At 38.4% G+C, this 17,167-nt stretch overlaps 1 protein-coding gene across 2 annotated transcripts in view; it reads left to right on the plus strand.

The window, feature by feature from the left end:
• Nucleotides 1-17,167, plus strand: part of SHQ1 (SHQ1, H/ACA ribonucleoprotein assembly factor) — a 296,452-nt gene that overhangs the window by 77,019 nt on the left and 202,266 nt on the right. For both annotated transcript variants that reach the window (XM_053720888.1, XM_053720887.1), the window contains exon 6: nt 5,310-5,422. In XM_053720888.1, the coding sequence (XP_053576863.1) occupies nt 5,310-5,422 (113 nt within the window). The remainder of the gene's footprint in view (nt 1-5,309; nt 5,423-17,167) is intronic.

Here is a 17,167-nt window from a genome sequence, read left to right on the forward strand (position 1 = left end):
TTACAAAATGGCTGCGAGGAACAAGATGGCTGCGAAGAACAAGATGGCTGCCATCAGATTCATATTACCCCTAACAGGCCTTCTTAAACTGCGTAAAGCACCTATCTTTCCTGGGAGTGATTGTTCCAGTTCCCATAGAGGAACAGGGTCAGGGATTCTATTCAAACCTTTTTGTGGTTCCTATAAAAGAGGGAACTTTCCAACCCATTTTAGACCTAAAGTGTCTCAACAAATTCCTCAGGGTTCTGTCTTTCAAAATGGAAAATATTAGTTTCATTCTATCCTTGGTTCAAGAAGGTCAGTTAATGACTACCATAGAACTGAAGGATGCATATCTTCATGTTTTCATTCACAGGGAACATCACCAATTCCTAAGGTTTGCCTTTCTGGACAAACGTTTCCATTTTGTTGCTCTTCCCTTTGGCCTTGCCACAGCTCCTCGAATCTTTACAAAGGTCCTTGGGGCCCTTTTGGCAGTGGTTAGATCTCGGGGAATAGCAGTGGTGCTTTATCTGGACAACATCTTGGTTCAAGCATCATCCTTTCAGTTGGCAAGATCTCATACAGAGATGTTGTTGTCTATTCTACGTTCCCACGGATGGAAAGTGAATCTGGAGAAAAGTGTGTGTTTCTTAGGAACGATTATAGATTCTCTGTCCATGAAGATTTTTCTGACGGAGGTCAGAAAATCTAAATTTCTGGCTTCTTGCCTGTCACTTCAGTCCTCTACTCGTCCATCTGTGGCTCAGTGTATGGAAGTAATTTAGTCTGATGGTTGCTTCCATAGACATAATTCCGTTTGCTCGGTTCCATCTGAGACCCCTACAGTTATGTATGCTTAGACAATAGAACGGAGACCACTAGGACCTATCGCAGAGAATAGCTCTGGATCCCCTGACAAGAGACTCTCTATCGGTGGATTTCGCAGGATCATCTGTCTCAGGGTACATGGTTTCTAAGACCTTCCTGGGTGATTGTGACCATGGATGCCAGCCTTTCAGGCTGGGAAGCAGTTTGGAATTCTTTAAAGGCTCAGGCTCTTTGGACTCAGGAGGAGTCCTCTCTTCCCATAAACATTTTGGAGTTGAGAGTGATTTACAATGCCTTGACAGGCTGGCCTCAACTAGCTTTAGTCCGGTTTTTCAGATTTTAATCGGACAATATCACCTGGGTGGCATACATCAACCACCAAGGAGGAACTCAGAGTTCCTTAGCAATGAAGGAGGTGACTTGCATTCTCCAGTGGGCGGAGTCTCACGACTGTCTCCTCTCTGCCATCCACATCCCAGGAGTAGACAACTAGGAGGCAGATTTTCTGAGCAGAGCGACTTTTCATCCCGGGGAGTGGGCTCTCCACCGAAAATTTTTCAAAATTATAACTCTCAGGTAAGGAGTTCCGGAGTTGGATCTGATGACGTCTCGTCTAAACACCAAGCTTCCAAAGTACGGTCCAAGATCAAGAGATCCACAGGCCGCTCTGATAGATGCTCTAGAGGTGCCTTGGAACTTCAGTCTGGCGTATATGTTCCCCCCTTCCCGTTTGCTCTCCTTCCTCGAGTAATTGCTCGTATCAAGCAGGGGAGGGCTTCTGTGACTCTAATAGCTCCTGCCTGACCTCGCAGGATCTGGTTCGCGGATCTGGTGAAGATGTAATTTCTTTACAAGTGAAAGAAAAGGCAGCAATCCAATGATCCGTAGTAAAACAAAGGTTCTTTATTAATCCAAAAATAAAAACAGTCTCACACACTATGATATCATGGTAGGAGGAGGTGGACTCCTGACATGTTTTGTGCCGTACAGCACTTAATCAAAGGATAGCCCAACACCTGCACAACACACCTTTTAAAACTAGCAGAAACCAATCAGCTTACTTAAACAGATATCTCCTAGGAAACAGTAGATGTGTACTGCAGGTGAAATAAACACATATTTGAAAAAAAAAACAATTAAAACCAAGTTAAAGGATACAAAACAGTTATCAAACACATATATCAATGTTATCAAATACATATATTGTATCAAACGCAATAAGTCAGCCTCAACAAGAAATTGAAAAAGGTTTTTTGAAAAAATGGTAACTCTATACTACATTCTCATGAATGAATGCCATGTATATATAAAAAATACACTTCACACAAAATTGTGAGCACCATAAAATTTGAAACAAACACTTAGATTTTAAATTTTTAAACTTTAAATTTTGAATCTTAAATTCTGGGATTGTATTTTACATTAAATGAACTTCAAATTCGAAGAACATTCAATTTCAAGATACATACATATGAATATATTGAAGATATAAATGTTAAATTCTGGAATTATATTCTACATTAAATGAACTTCAAATTTGGAGAAAATTCAATTTCAAAATACATACATATGAATATATTGAAGATATGTCTGACCTCAATTAAAAGCCCATCTATTGGGCAGATACAAACATACATTTCAAAATATCCAATTCAATATCACATGAGCATAAGATTAAAGTGTCAATATATACTAGTTAAAATACATACCATGACACTACAATCAAAACCAAATGATACATGTTAATTAACAATACAGTATACCCATGTCAGTGAAAAGGGGAAAAAAAAAGAAAGTTTATTCTACACAGTAACTTATGTCCCATTCTTTATTTAAGCCATTGGGTACTCTAGTATCCAATTTCCAAATCCAATAGAGTTCCTTTCTCGACAGAATTTTATATATGTTTCCACCCCTGATTTTTTTTCGCTATGTCTATAACTTTAACAGTGAATCTGGATTCATTGGTGAAATGCAAACAGTTAAAGTGTTGTGCCACCCCAGAGTCTTTGTTATAAATTTGATATCCCTTTTATGTCATTTCTTCCCCCCTTGGAGGTTGCCTCTGAGAAAGGACCTTCTTCTTCAGGGTCCCTTCCTCCTACACCCATATCTAGATTCTCTGAAATTGACTGCTTGGAGATTGAACGCCTAGTCTTGGCTATGCATGGTTTTTCTGAGAAGGTAATTGATACTATGCTTCAAGCTTGTAAGCCGCTTACTCGTAAGATCTACCACAAGGTATGGCGTACATACCTGGATTGGTGCGAATCAAAGGGTTTCTCTTGGAGTCGGGTGAGAGTTCCTCGCATTCTGTCCTTTATTCAGGAGGGTCTGGAGAAAGGTTTGTCAGTCAGTACTCTGACGGGTCTGATTTCTGCACTGTCTATTCTTTTGCACAAACGTCTGGCTGATCTACCAGGTGTTCAATCTTTTGTTCAGGCCTTGGACAGAATCAGGCCTGTGGTCAAACCTGTTGCTCCTCCCTGGAGCCTTAACCTTTTTCTTTAAAGTTTTGCTGCATGCTTCGTTTTAGCCTATGCATTGAGTTGATATTAAGTTGTTATCTTGGAAATTTTGTATCTTCTTGCTATTTCTTCTGCTCGCAGAGTTTCCAAGCTTTCGGCTCTGCAGTGTGATTTTCCTCACCTTATTTTTCATGCAGATAAGGCAGTCCTTCGTACTAAATTGAGTTTTCTTCGGATTGCAACATCAATCAAGAGATTGTTGTTCCTTCTTTTTGTCCCAATCCTTCTTCTCAGAAGGAATGCGTGTTACTCAACATGGATGTTGTGCATGCTCTAAAATTTTATCTACAAGCAACTAATTATTTTCGGCAATCAACTGCCCTGTTCATTGTTTTCGCTGGCAAGCCTAAAGGTCAGAAGGCCACTTCTACTACTCTTTCTCTCTGGTTGAGAAGTGTTATCTGATTAGCATATGAGAGAATTTCGGCTCGTTCCACTAGGGCTGTCTCTCTTCTTCCTGGGCTTTCAAAAATGAAGCATCTGTGGAGCAAATCTGCAAGGCGGCCACATGGTCCTTATTGCATAGTTTTTCCAAATTCTACAAATTTGATATTTTTGCCTCTGCTTAAGCTTCCTTTGGTAGAAAGGTTCTTCAAGCGGTGTTGCCTTCTCTTTAGGTCCGCCTGTCTTGTTCTCCCTCCCTTTCATTCTGTGTCCTCTAGCTTGGGTATTGGTTCCCACTAGTGGACTCTGCAGGCCATAGGAAAGAAAACAAAATGTATGCTTACCTGATAAATTTCTTTCTTTCCAGGCATGGAGAGTCCACGACCCATCCTTATTTACATTTAAGACAGCACTTTTTTGGTACAAACCTCAGGCATCTCTATACCCTTGTGTTATCATCTTTTTCCATTTTCCTTTGGCTGAATGACTGGGGATTATGGGTAAGGGAAATGACACTTAACAGCTCTGCTGGGGTGCTCTTTGCCTCCTCCTGCTGGCCAGGAGTTGAATATCCCACTAGTGATTGGAATGAAATCGTGGACTCTCCATGCCCGGAAAGAAAGAAAAATAAATGTATCAGGTAAGCAGAAATTTTGTTATCAATAGTTAGAGAGTTGGGAGTATTGGAAGAAGGGGGGATAAGGAGCTCAGGTTTATAGGGACAGTATGCACCAATTTTCATATAACTGCATGTAATAGACACTACTATAAAGCAGAATATGCACAGAGACTGATATAAAAATCCAGTATAAAACCTTTTAAAAACTTACTTAGAAGCTCCCAATTTAGCACTATTGATGAGGTTAGGCTGGGGCACCCACTGAAAGGGGCTGAGAAACTGATACCCTTTCCACTTCATATGAAAAGACCCATTACACAAGAGAAAGCAGGAGTCTGTAGGCATCAGTATACATCTAAACATTTGGTCAATCCAAATCAGCACAATGCTTTTTAACAATAAGCAAAACTATACATTTTTACAGAAACACTCCAAGATGGGCTATATAAATTGATCATCTACAAAACATTTATGCAAAGAAAAATCTAGTGTGCAATGTCCCTTTTAAGGTAGTGAGAGGACATCCAAGATTAAATATTTAAAGTTGGGTGTCATCCGCATACAAAAGATGCTGAAACCAGTTGGACTTTATTAATTAATTCAAGGAGGATGTGTTGATTTAGAAGAGAAGGGGACTAAGAACAGAGCCTTGTTACTGCCCAACAGAAAGCAGTGAAGGGGCAGAGGTAAAAAAACTGATGCACTTTTGATAGAACATTCCATTAAGAGAGAGAAAAAAGAATTCCAAGGCTACTTCCTTGTATAATAAACTAGTTTAGAGTTGTAGCCACTACACATGCCCCTTTAGATGTAAAATATTTACTTGTTTGCGTAGTTTATCTTTCAAGATGAAGTTTCTAAATGATCAGTTAGGGGTAACTAGTGTTATTTATCTGCACATTTCAACAGCCTTTCGTAGAAACTCTGATACTGACAACATTATATGTTACACTTTGTTTTGTGTTTAGGAAGAACTGAATGATATTATTGATCTGCGAGATCCAGACACGACTGCACCATCAGAACGCACCAAGAGACGTCTGGCTGCTGAAAATGAGAAATTTAACCCTGATCATTACCTGTAAGTCTCTTTCTTTGTCTTTACAGAAGTTCTAGATAGATGGATTTTCCATTTCGTCTGTTTTATTTTATTCCGCATGTTCACAAAGAATAGAAGTATTTTAAACTGATAATAAATGTAAATCTGCTGCAAAGCTGAAACAGCTTAATTACACAAATGCTGTGCTTTTTATTAATATTATTTAAAGGGACACTAAACTCTAATACATTTCATGCCCTTCCCTCTAATCGTGGGTGCTTCTATTGTGAAACCTAGGTTATACTGCAAGTATCTGAAGGAGACTTGGTGTAAATGTGGAAACACATCAGCACTGGAATGATAGATTTCAACATGGCAACACCCATGACTAAAGGGGGGCAGTGAAGAACCTCAGTAAGAGAAAAACAAACAGAGCGCACACGCTACTCTAAGCGTGGTGATTTAATGTTTAAAAACAGAGCGCAATAGTAATACTTACAATGTGCAAATAATAAAATACATATCCAAGGTTCAAGAGAACCTGTCCCACCGAGTACCTCTGTGTTGGTCCCATCACTAGTTCCTGGTGTAAACCAGTCAGCTGCTTTATTAGTCCGGTTAAATTGCTCCTAGGTGAGTCTCTAGCATCCTCAGCGAAAGCTGACCCAGGGTGTCAGTAGCGAGGCTGATAACCATGTGGTAGCACAAGTCCAAGTACAGATGCTTGTAGGTATCACAATACCTCAATGCGTTTCATCTGGTCGCGGCCAGACTTAGTCAATAAAATACCCTATACGCTAGAGTGCAGCTTATTAACTTTTGAAATACCAATGCAACCTTTTCTTTATTTTACTCATTAATTACGCAATTAAACGGTTCCCTTCATGTGGGTACCCTTTAATATTTTAATTGATTTTTTTCAAACTCCATCTTTTCTTTCCAATGGCAGGGAGAGTCCACAAATCCATTCTAATTGCTAGTTGGAATTCAACTCCTGGCCACCAGGAGGAGCCAAAGAACACCCCAGCAAAGCTTTAAGTATCCTCCTACTTCCCACATTTCCCAGTCATTCTTTGCCTTGTACATCAGGAGGATGTGCGAAGATGGTGTCTGAAGATATTTAATCCTTTAGTGGGTAGTTTCCCTGCAAGCAAGGATTGGGATAATGATGTGTCCATGTAATCCTCTTTAGTAAGAGTTGTGGTGGCTTTTAGCAGTTGGAAGTCGGTGGGGTCGTCCTTGCTTCTCTTCCAACATGTATGTTACCCCTATAAAGAAAACCGGGGTGAGAAGCTGTTCCTGCCCTGTAGCTGTACTCCACAGGTGAGTGCTTTTCACCTTCTAGGTTAGAAGGATATGGCACTTTTGGAGGTTAATATCCCTCTTGGTGGAAATATGGGGACAATATCTCTTGATATCGGGGATATTATATTGGGCAGCAGGTCCAGGGCACTATACTGCTTGGGAGATATAAAGGGAGTATAACGTTTCCCTTTACTTTTTGAGGCTGCCTCTTGAGGGGTTAATGGAGCTCTATGTAATCCCCTTTGTGTTTAAGGGGCAGTATCTGATGGACGGAGCACGGTCTGAATAAAAACATGAGGATTTCTCTTTATTATGTCAGGAGGGTTACGGTGGTTAGACTAGGTAACGTCTTGGAAATGGCAGCGCTGCATAAGCGTGCGCTTTTACTTTCAGTTTTGCAGTTTCTTTTCTTTGCGGTCACATGACCGGCTGGCTTCACTTCTGTTTAGCGGACCCCTTTGATCTTTAGTCCGCTATCGGCTTTCTGAGCGGAAGATCATCGGAGTATTTCTCTCCTGCAAACTCTGGAGGGAGTAAAGAGCATGAAAGCAGCCAAACCTTTGATCTGTGATGATTATTCAATATTTATGAGCCTGTATTTTTGAGCTGTTGATACACGTGGCTCTAAAACAGCGTTCTTGTCCTTCTTTTGTCACCGGAGGGGTGAGTTTTCCCCAGCAGAGCTGGGGATATAGAAGTGCCTGTTTCTTTAATCCGACAAATTTATCAAAATATATTTAAAATTTTATTTGTTTGGACTATTTAAAACTTTTTTTTTTGTTTGGAGCCTGAATTATTGATTTTTTGCTATCTGTGAACCAATGCCTTTTTAGGACTTATGGATTCTGATATATCTTTGTCCTTTGCTAAGTGTTTATATTGCCTTGAGGCTCAGGTTATTCCTCCTGTGCAGTTTTGTTCCACATGTGTGAATAAAATGTTACTTTCCAAAAATAAAGATAGCCTTTAGAGCCATCTATCTCTCAGGATATTGTTGTCCATGACATGCCTCAACTTTCTCCTCAGACTTCCCCATCTTTGGCAGTTACACAAGCAGTGCCCCGAGGTGACTCTCAGTCAGTTCCTGGGGGTGTATATTTACCAGGTGATTTTGCTGCCCAACTGACTTCTGCATCTCTGAGTACCTTACCTATTTCATATAAAAGAAAGAGAAAATCTAAGAACATTCTAAGTATTATTTTTTACTTAGTATTTTTGATTCCCACAAAACTGCTTTAGTCAGTTTATCTCAGTTATAGGATTGATCACTCCTCGGTAGCTTCTGAGGGCGAGATTTCTGATTCTGAATCTGCTGTAGTTAGTACAGCGGATTCAGAGGAAGTTAATTTTAGATTTAAGCTTGAGCACCTCCTTTACTTTTGAGAGAGGTTTCAGCTACTTTGGAGGATTCTGAAACTACAGTCGCAGAAACTCCTAAAAAGGCTAATAAACTCAATAGCGTCTTTGATGTCAAACTCAAATCTGTGGAAGTATTTTCTGTTCCAGATCGCATGTCTAGTAATTAGAATGGATTTGTGGACTCTCCATGCCATTAGAAAGAAAACAAAATTTATGCTTACCTGATAAATTTATTTTCTTTCCTGGCATGGAAAGTCCACGACTCGCCCTTATCTAAATTTTGACACAGCTTTTTTATTTTTTTGTCATTTTCTAAACTTCAGGCACCTCTATACCCTTTGTGTCCTCTTCTCTTTCCTTCAGCTGAATGACTGGGGGATTGTGGGAAGTGGGAGAATGCTTAAAGCTTTGCTGGGGTGTTCTTTGCCTTCTCCTGGTGGAGTTGGATTCCCACTAGTAATTAGAATGGATTTGTGGACTCTCCATGCCAGGAAAGAAAACAATTTATCAGTTAAGCATACATTTTGTTTTTGGCATGCGAGTAAAGTTTTATTAGGTCATACTGGATGATTTTAAGCATTTGAGATAACCTTTCTAAAGGATTAACAAAGCACATGCTGAAATGTTTCCCAGTTGAATTGTTTGCTGTGTCCTAACAGCTCTGAAATAACAGGATAAATGAAAAGGATACAGTAGAATTGCATAATCAACAAATTAATAATATATAAAGACAATTTTTAATAGTATTTTGGCTGAATGTAAGTTGAGTAGTAGATTTTTTTTATTTTTCTGACAAATTTACTTCTATTTTTCTTGCCCCCTGTATCATGTGACAGGCATCAGCCAATTACAAAATGCATAAACTTATATATCATGAACTCTTGCACATGCTCAGTAGGAACTGCTGCCTCAGAAAGTGTGTATATAAAAAGTCTGTGCACATTTTGATTAAGTGAATTGTGAAAGTTTAGTTTTAACGTTATTGTCCCTTTAATACATTACTTAATTTTCCTTTTACTACAAACTATATACATTTAAAGTAATAACACACAAACTGTGATTTCCCTATGAAGACCAGCATTACATTAAAGTAGATCTTATCTGCGGGTGTAACAAACAATTGGATGATATCACTATACTCTGTATACAATAAATATTAGACTTTCAAATGCAATAAGAATGTGTCTGCACCTTTTTCTCATTTTAAATATTACTACAAGTAAGACTAATACAGCCATTGGCTGAGTGGTTCCGCTCTTTCCCAGCATGCTTCGGTGTCATCTCATTTACATAGAGGAAGGCTGAAACGTTACCAATCATGCAGCAAGTATTTTTCTCTGTGTAAAGTGCTCTGTTTATGAGTAGAACCAGTAGGACCATTTTTAGTCAGTTTTCAGAGACTTTTCAATGTACATCTATTTACAAATTGTCTTTGTTCTTTTTGTATCCTTTCTTGAAAAGCATACCTAGGTAGGATCAGGAGCAGCAATTTTTTATTAGGAGCTAGCAGATGATTGATGGCTACACACATGTCTCTTGTCATTGGCTACTCTGATATGCTCTGCGAGCTTCCAGTGATAAATTGCTGCTTTGGGTCCTACTTTGTGTTTTAATACCTTTGCAGGTGTTAAACCCATACGCCTAGATTACAAGTTTTTGTCGGTAAGGCTGTGCGGGGCTAACGAGCTTTTTTTTCTTATTGCTCACTTAAGCCAACGCTGGTATTACGAGTTTTCTTCAAGCCGGCGTTAGCCTCAGAAAAGTGAGCGTTGAGCAATATTTAGCTCCACATCTCACTGTAATACCAGCGTTGCTTACGGTAGCGGTTAGCTGGCAAAACGTGCTTGTGCACGATTTCCCCATAGGAAACAATGGGGCAGAGCTGGCTGAAAAAAACCTAACACCTGCAAAAAAGCAGCGTTCAGCTCCTAACGCAGCCCCATTGTTTCCTATGGGGAAATGAATTTTATGTCTGCACCTAACACCCTAACATGAACCCCGAGTCTAAACACCCCTAATCTAACACCCTAATCTGCCGCCCCCGCTATCGCTGACACCTACATTATATTATTATAATTATTATCTGCTGCTCCGGACACCGCCGCCACCTACATTATACTTATGAACCCCTAATCTACTGCCCCCAACATCGCTGACACCTATATTAGTTATTAACCCCTAATCTGCCCCCCCAACGTCGCCGCAACTATATTACATTTATTAACCCCTAATCTGCCGCCGCCACTATAATACATTTATTAACCCCTAAACCTAAATCTAACCCTAATACCCCCCTAACTTAAATATAATTTAAATACATCTAAATAAATTTACTACAATTAAATAAATTATTCCTATTTAAAACGAAATACTTACCGATAAAATAAACCCTAAGATAGCTACAATATAACTAATAGTTACATTGTAGCTAGCTTAGGATTTATTTTTATTTTACAGGCAACTTTGTATTTATTTTAACTAGGTACAATAGTTATTAAATAGTTATTAACTATTTAATAACTTCCTAGTTAAAATAAATACAAATTTACCTGTAAAATAAACCCTAACCTAAGTTACAATTACACCTAACACTACACTATAATTAAACTAATTACCTAAACTACCTACAATTCATAACAATTAAAATAAATAAACTAAATTACGAAAAAAACAAACACTAAATTACAGGGAAAAAAAAAAAATTACAAGAATTTTAAACTAATTACACCTAATCTAATCCCCCTAATAAAATAAAGCCCCCCAAAATAATAAAATTCCCTACCCTATACTAAATTACAAATAGCCCTTAAAAGGGCCTTTTGCGGGGCATTGCCCCAAAGTAATCAGCTCTTTCACCTGTAAATAAAAATACAATACCCCCCCCAACATTACAACCCACCACCCACACACCCAACCCTACTCTAAAACCCACCCAATCCCCCCCTTAAAAAAACCTAACACTACCCCCTTGAAGATCACCCTACCTTGAGACGTCTTCACGCGGGTCTATCTTCAAGACATCCGACGCAGAGCATCCTCTTCATCTGACGGCCGACGACTGAATGACTGGTCCTTTAAGTGACGTCATCCAAGATGGCGTCCCTTGAATTCCGATTGGCTGATAGAATCCTATCAGCCAATCGGAATTAAGGTAGGAAAAATCCTATTGGCTGATGCAATCAGCCAATAGGATTGACCTTGCATTCTATTGGCTGATTGGAACAGCCAATAGAATGCGAGCTCAATCCTATTGGCTGATTGGATCAGCCAATCGGATTGAACTTCAATCCTATTGGCTGATTGCATCAGCCAATAGGAGTTTTCCTACCTTAAAGGGACAGTAAACCTAAAAAATAATGTTATATAATTCTGCACCTAGTGCAGAATTATATAACATTATTTTAGTGCTATCGTTATAAAACCTTTTTTTCCATTTTAATTATTTTAAAAATATGCCCGTTTTTACAGACCCGCTCTCTGCTGAGCGGGTCTGTTTTTTTTACACAGCGCATCGGGCCAGCTGTATAGTCACAGCCCGGCCTGACCGCGCCATAACATTAAGTGCAGCTCACTCCTGCTGTCAGAGCAGGAGCGAGCTGCACTTAAAGTTATGGCGTGGTCGGGCCGGGCTGTGACTATACAGCTGGCCCGATGCGCTGTGTAAAGAAAAAACAGACCAGCTCAGCAGAGACCAGGTTTTATAACGATAGCACTAAAATAATGTTATATAATTCTGCACTATGTGCAGAATTATATAACATTATTTTTTAGGTTTACTGACACTTTAATTCCGATTGGCTGATAGAGTCCTATCAGCCAATTGGAATTCAAGGGATGCCATCTTGGATGACGTCACTTAAAGGACCAGTCGTCGGCCGTCGGATGAAGAGGATGCTCCGCGTCGGATGTCTTGAAGATGGACCCGCTCCGCTCCGGAAGGATGAAGATAGAAGATGCTGCCTGGATGAAGACTTCTGGAGGTCCTCTTCTGGCCGGATAGGATGAAGACTTCGGACCCTCTGAAGGACCACTTGTGCCCGGCTGGGTGAAGACGTCTCAAGGTAAGGTGATCTTCAAGGGGTTAGTGTTAGGTTTTTTTAAGGGGGGATTGGGTGGGTTTTTGATTAGGGTTGGGTGTGTGGGTGGTGGGTTTTAATATTGGGGGTATTGTATTTTTTTTTTACAGTTGAAAGAGCTGATTACTTTGGGGCAATGCCCCGCAAAAGGCCCTTTTAAGGGCTATTTGTAATTTAGTATAGGGTAGGGAATTTTATTATTTTGGGGGACTTTTATTATTTTATTAGGGGGATTAGATTAGGTGTAATTGGTTTAAAATTCTTGTAATTCTTTTTTTATTTTCTGTAATTTAGTGTTTTTTTCCCCAGTAATTAATTGTAGGTAGTTTAGGTAATTAGTTTAATTATAGTGTAGTGTTAGGTGTAATTGTAACTTAGTTTAGGGTTTATTTTACAGGTACTTTTGTACTTATTTTAGCTAGGTAGTTATTTAAATAGTTAATAACTATTTAATAACTATTGTACCTAGTTAAAATAAATACAAAGTTGCCTGTAAAATAAAATAAACCCTAAGATGGCTACAATGTAATTATTAATTATATTGTAGCTATCTTAGGGTTTATTTTATAGGTAAGTAATTAGTTTTAAATTGGATTAATTTATTTAATAGTAGTAATTTAATTTTGTTTCATTTAAATTATATTTAAGTTAAGGGGGTTAGGGTTAGATTTAGGGGTTAATAAATTTAATATAGTAGCGGCGATGTTGGGGTCGGCAGATTAGGGGTTAATAAATGTAGGTAGGTATCGGCGATGTTAGGGACGTCAGATTTAACTAGTGTTTGCGAGGTGGGAGTGTGGCGGTTTAGGGATTAATACATTTATTATAGTGGCAGCGATGTCCTGTCGGCAGATTAGGGATTAAACATTTTAGTTAAGTGTTTGCGATGTGGGGGGAGGGGCTCGGTTTAGGGGTTAATAGGTAGTTTATGGGTGTTAGTGTACTTTTTAGCACTTTAGTTAAGAGTTTATATTACGGTGTTAGCCCATAAAACTCTTAACTACTGACTTTTATATGCTGTAGGAGTCTTGCCAGGAGAGGGTCTAACGCTCACTTTTTCAGGCGATCATACTTGCTGTACTGCTGTATTGTTAGAAGATGATCAAAAGTCAAAATTTAAAAAAGAGATTTTTAAAAAAAAATTTTTTTAATTCAACTTATCATATTTATTTCAACCAATAACCCAGGACAGCCTGGTGAGATTTTCACTGTATCTAATAGACACATTAAAATGTAAAGAGATGTGTAAGACATGGCTGAAGCGCGTTTCGCCAACAAGAGCTTTCTCAAAAGCAAGACCTTGCCTGGTAAATAGTCCCTTTTAGATAGCCTGTGAGAGCCAATACAACTGGTGTTATCCAATCACATCTCCCTCTCAGTATGCAGTTGTTTGTTTGTTTTTACTCATTTGAAGGTTAATTTTAATCAGTTTTTAAAACTTGAAGTTTTTAAATGTATAATATTATTTTTTAAAACATATTACGTTTTTAGTCTTATATTATTAAAAATGTAAGTTTAATTTTTTTGTGTGACCCTGGTCAGTAGGCTGGTACAATATTAGTCATGGATACATGGGTAATGTAACGTGTGTGTGTGTGAGTATTAAATACCTTCTTTTGGATAAATACATTTTTATAGAAATTATAATAAGGCATCAGGCTCCTCCCACTTTTGGATAGTAAGATAAACATAACTTATTAATGTAGTATAAGTGGGTTTATCACAATAATAAGTTATATTTTTGGGACTTTATCACCCTTTTGATTTATTTTTTTCTATGTTAGATGTAACTGTAATTGTGTTAGCACAATTCACAATGTTTTGTAAATAAAGAGCAGTTCAGCTATTTACTCCTTAAAAAGCCTGATGGGATTCTATTTATCAGCCTCCTTTTTCTTTGGACAAAGTAACTTTATTTTCCTTATTTATACAATTTATGGGTGATTTCAAGTTTGGGTTTTATATCTCTCCCACCTGCTTATTGACATGAGGGTGAAGCACTGAGGCATTGCTGCATATTTGTTAGCTGTATGTGTTTTTATTAAACTTTAAAGGGCCATAACAGCTGAAAAATGACGTGGTCTAATTCGTTACAGCAAGTAATTTTAAGGCTACCGACCCTGCACTGCTGTGTGCTTAAAACCCACAAAGGGGTTCAAAACACAATAGTAGTGGTGATCGGGACCCGCAGAGCACTGCTGGTCCTGAGCAGACCCTGCCGCTGATCCAGTCAGAAGCACTAGTCGCCAAACTCAGATGTACTAGCGCTGCTGATTGGATCAGCAGCAGTTTCTTCTTGGGACCAGCAGTGCTCTGCGGGTCCCAAGTGATACTTCTATAGTCTGCCTAACCCCTTTGCGGAGTTAAACACACAGCAGTGCAGGGTTGATAATCTTTTAAATGACAAGCTGTAACGATTAGAGCATGTCATTGTTGTACTATTACGGCCCTTTAAAAGGACAGTCTAGTCAAAATGTAAACATATGATTCAGATTGGGCATGCAATTTTAAACAAATTTCCATTTTTTTATAATCAAATCTGCCTTGTTCTCTTGGTATTCTTTGTTACAAGCTAAACCTAGGTAGGCTCATATGCTAATTTCTAAGCCCTTGAAGGCTGCCTCTTATCTTGGTGCATTTTGACAGTTTTTCACAGCTGGACAGTGCTAGTTCATGTGTGCCATATAGATAACTGTGTTCACTCCCGTGGAGTTACCTAGGAGTCAGCACTTATTTCCTAAAATGCAAGTTTATCAAAAGCACTGAGATAAGGGGGCAGTCTGTAGAGGCTTAGATACAAGGTAATCACAGAGGTAAAAAGTGTTGGTTATGCAAAACTGGGGAATGGTTAATAAAGGAATTCTCTATCGTTTTAAACAATACAAATTCTGTAGTAGACTGTCCCTTTAATTAATCTCCCTTTATTGAGAGTCACACCGTGGTGTTCTGCTTTATCCCAGCAAAGGGTCATGTAAGGATTTTGGTTTAAAATGTGGAAAATAGAATCTGTATTCGCATTGTCTGTTGCTATGGTTACATTGTGAATTACCATTATTTTTCTCTACATATTAGATATTTGTCTGGGATTTTCATCTTTTCTTCATATAAAATATTTTTATTAATCTAGTTGGACCTGTAAAATATGCACATTCAGCTCAGAAGGTTACAGCGGGAAACTATGTGCCGCCCGCCCCCTATGACTAGGAATCATTAATAGATTATTAGATATACACTGCCCCTGATCACAGATGGTTTATTCATCTCTATTTTATTCCTTACCCAGAGATAGCAGCATAGGATACTGCAAAAAAAAAAAAAAAAAACAGGAGAGATACATTTCTTTATAAAGTACAACCATTAAAAAAACATGGAAATGAAAATTAAACTTTTATGATTTAGAAAGGACACGGTATTGAAACATCAGTTTTATTTCTGTCATCAAATGTATTTTCTCCTCTTGGGCACCAATACCAAAAGAGCATACTAAGGTAGGCTTAGCAGTGAGTATAGAAAAAGTCCTCTGCAAACAGGCAAGGAAAGTCAGTACCGGAGCAATTTCCGTAAAAAGTCAATCCTTATTTGTACATCTAGTAAAAACATAGTATCCTCTAAAAATGAATACGCGTTTCGGGCTGATCTAAGCTTTTGATCACCAGCTCACTGCCTTTGCAACATATTAACTCTTATGTAGACTCAATGGAATCATTTTCTGAAATAAATATTGCTCATATTCATTTAAAGGTACACCATCTTTAATTTCAGTTATATGAAACATATTATTGTTTCTGTTTCCATTTTTTTTAAAACTATTTTAAATCGTTACAGCTGTCACTTGATAGTAAGAGACTGCTATAAAAATTAACAGGATCAATAAAATAGTGAATTTAAACACTGTGGGTATCTGTTATCTAAATGGAAAATCCAATATATCTCAATCTTATGCAGAAGTCTCTCCCTATCCCCCCCCCCCTCTAGTCAGAGTATAAAGTTAAAGGGACATGAAACCCATTTTTGATTTAGTACCCTGGGCAGCGTTTGCTGATTGGTGTCTACATTTAACCACCAATCAGCAAGCGCTACTCAGATGCTGAACCAAAAATTATCCGGCTCCTAAGCTTTTATTCCTGCTTTTCAAATAAAGATACAAAGAAAAATTGATAATAGGAGTAAATGAGAAAGTTGCTTAAAATGGCATACTCTATCTGAATCATGAAAGAAAACATTTTGGTTTCATACCCTTTAAAAAATAAGCAAAACTATACATTGTTATAAAAACACTACCAGATGGGCTATATAAATGGATCATCTACAAAACATTTATTCAAAGAAAAATCTAGTGTACAATGTCCCTTTAAGGATCATACCTAGGTAAGTAGTGCTAGGTACCGTGCGCACACTACTGCCATCTAATGTTCTTGCAAATGTTTAACATTGTTAAAAGTATTATTGCAAAACCGCTGCCATATAGTGCTTCAGACGTGCTCTCTCTAGCGCCTACTTTAATTGGTTTTCTTGGTATCCTTTATTGAAAAACTGATCAGTTTTTTTTGTTTTGTTTTTTGCTTCTTTTAGAATTGTATGCTGTGCCTGAATCAGTAAATGAATTACAATCGGCTAGACTATGAGTTTTGCGTTATGAGGGTGCGGTACTAACTTGCACGTTATTGTCACCGCTCACTTGCCTACAGCGCTGGTATTACAGGTTTTTACAAACCCGGCGTTATCAGGCAAGAAGTGAGCGTAGAGCAAAATTGAGCTCCATACCGCACTCCAATACCAGCGCTGCTTAAGTCAGCGGTGAGCTGGTTGTACGTGCTCGTGCACGATTTCCCCATAGACAGCTGAAAAAAAGCCTAACGCCTGCAATAAAGCAGCGTAAAGCTCTGTAACGCAGCCCCATTGATTCCTATTGGGAAACAAAATTTATGTTTACACCTAACACCCTAACATGAACCCTGAGTCTAAACACCCCTAATCTTACACTTATTAACCCCTAATCTGCTGCCCCCGACATCACCGACGCCTACATGATATTTATTAACCCCTA

Source organism: Bombina bombina, chromosome 7, assembly GCF_027579735.1.
Source record: "Bombina bombina isolate aBomBom1 chromosome 7, aBomBom1.pri, whole genome shotgun sequence".
In the NCBI taxonomy this organism is placed as follows: Eukaryota; Metazoa; Chordata; class Amphibia; order Anura; family Bombinatoridae; genus Bombina; species Bombina bombina.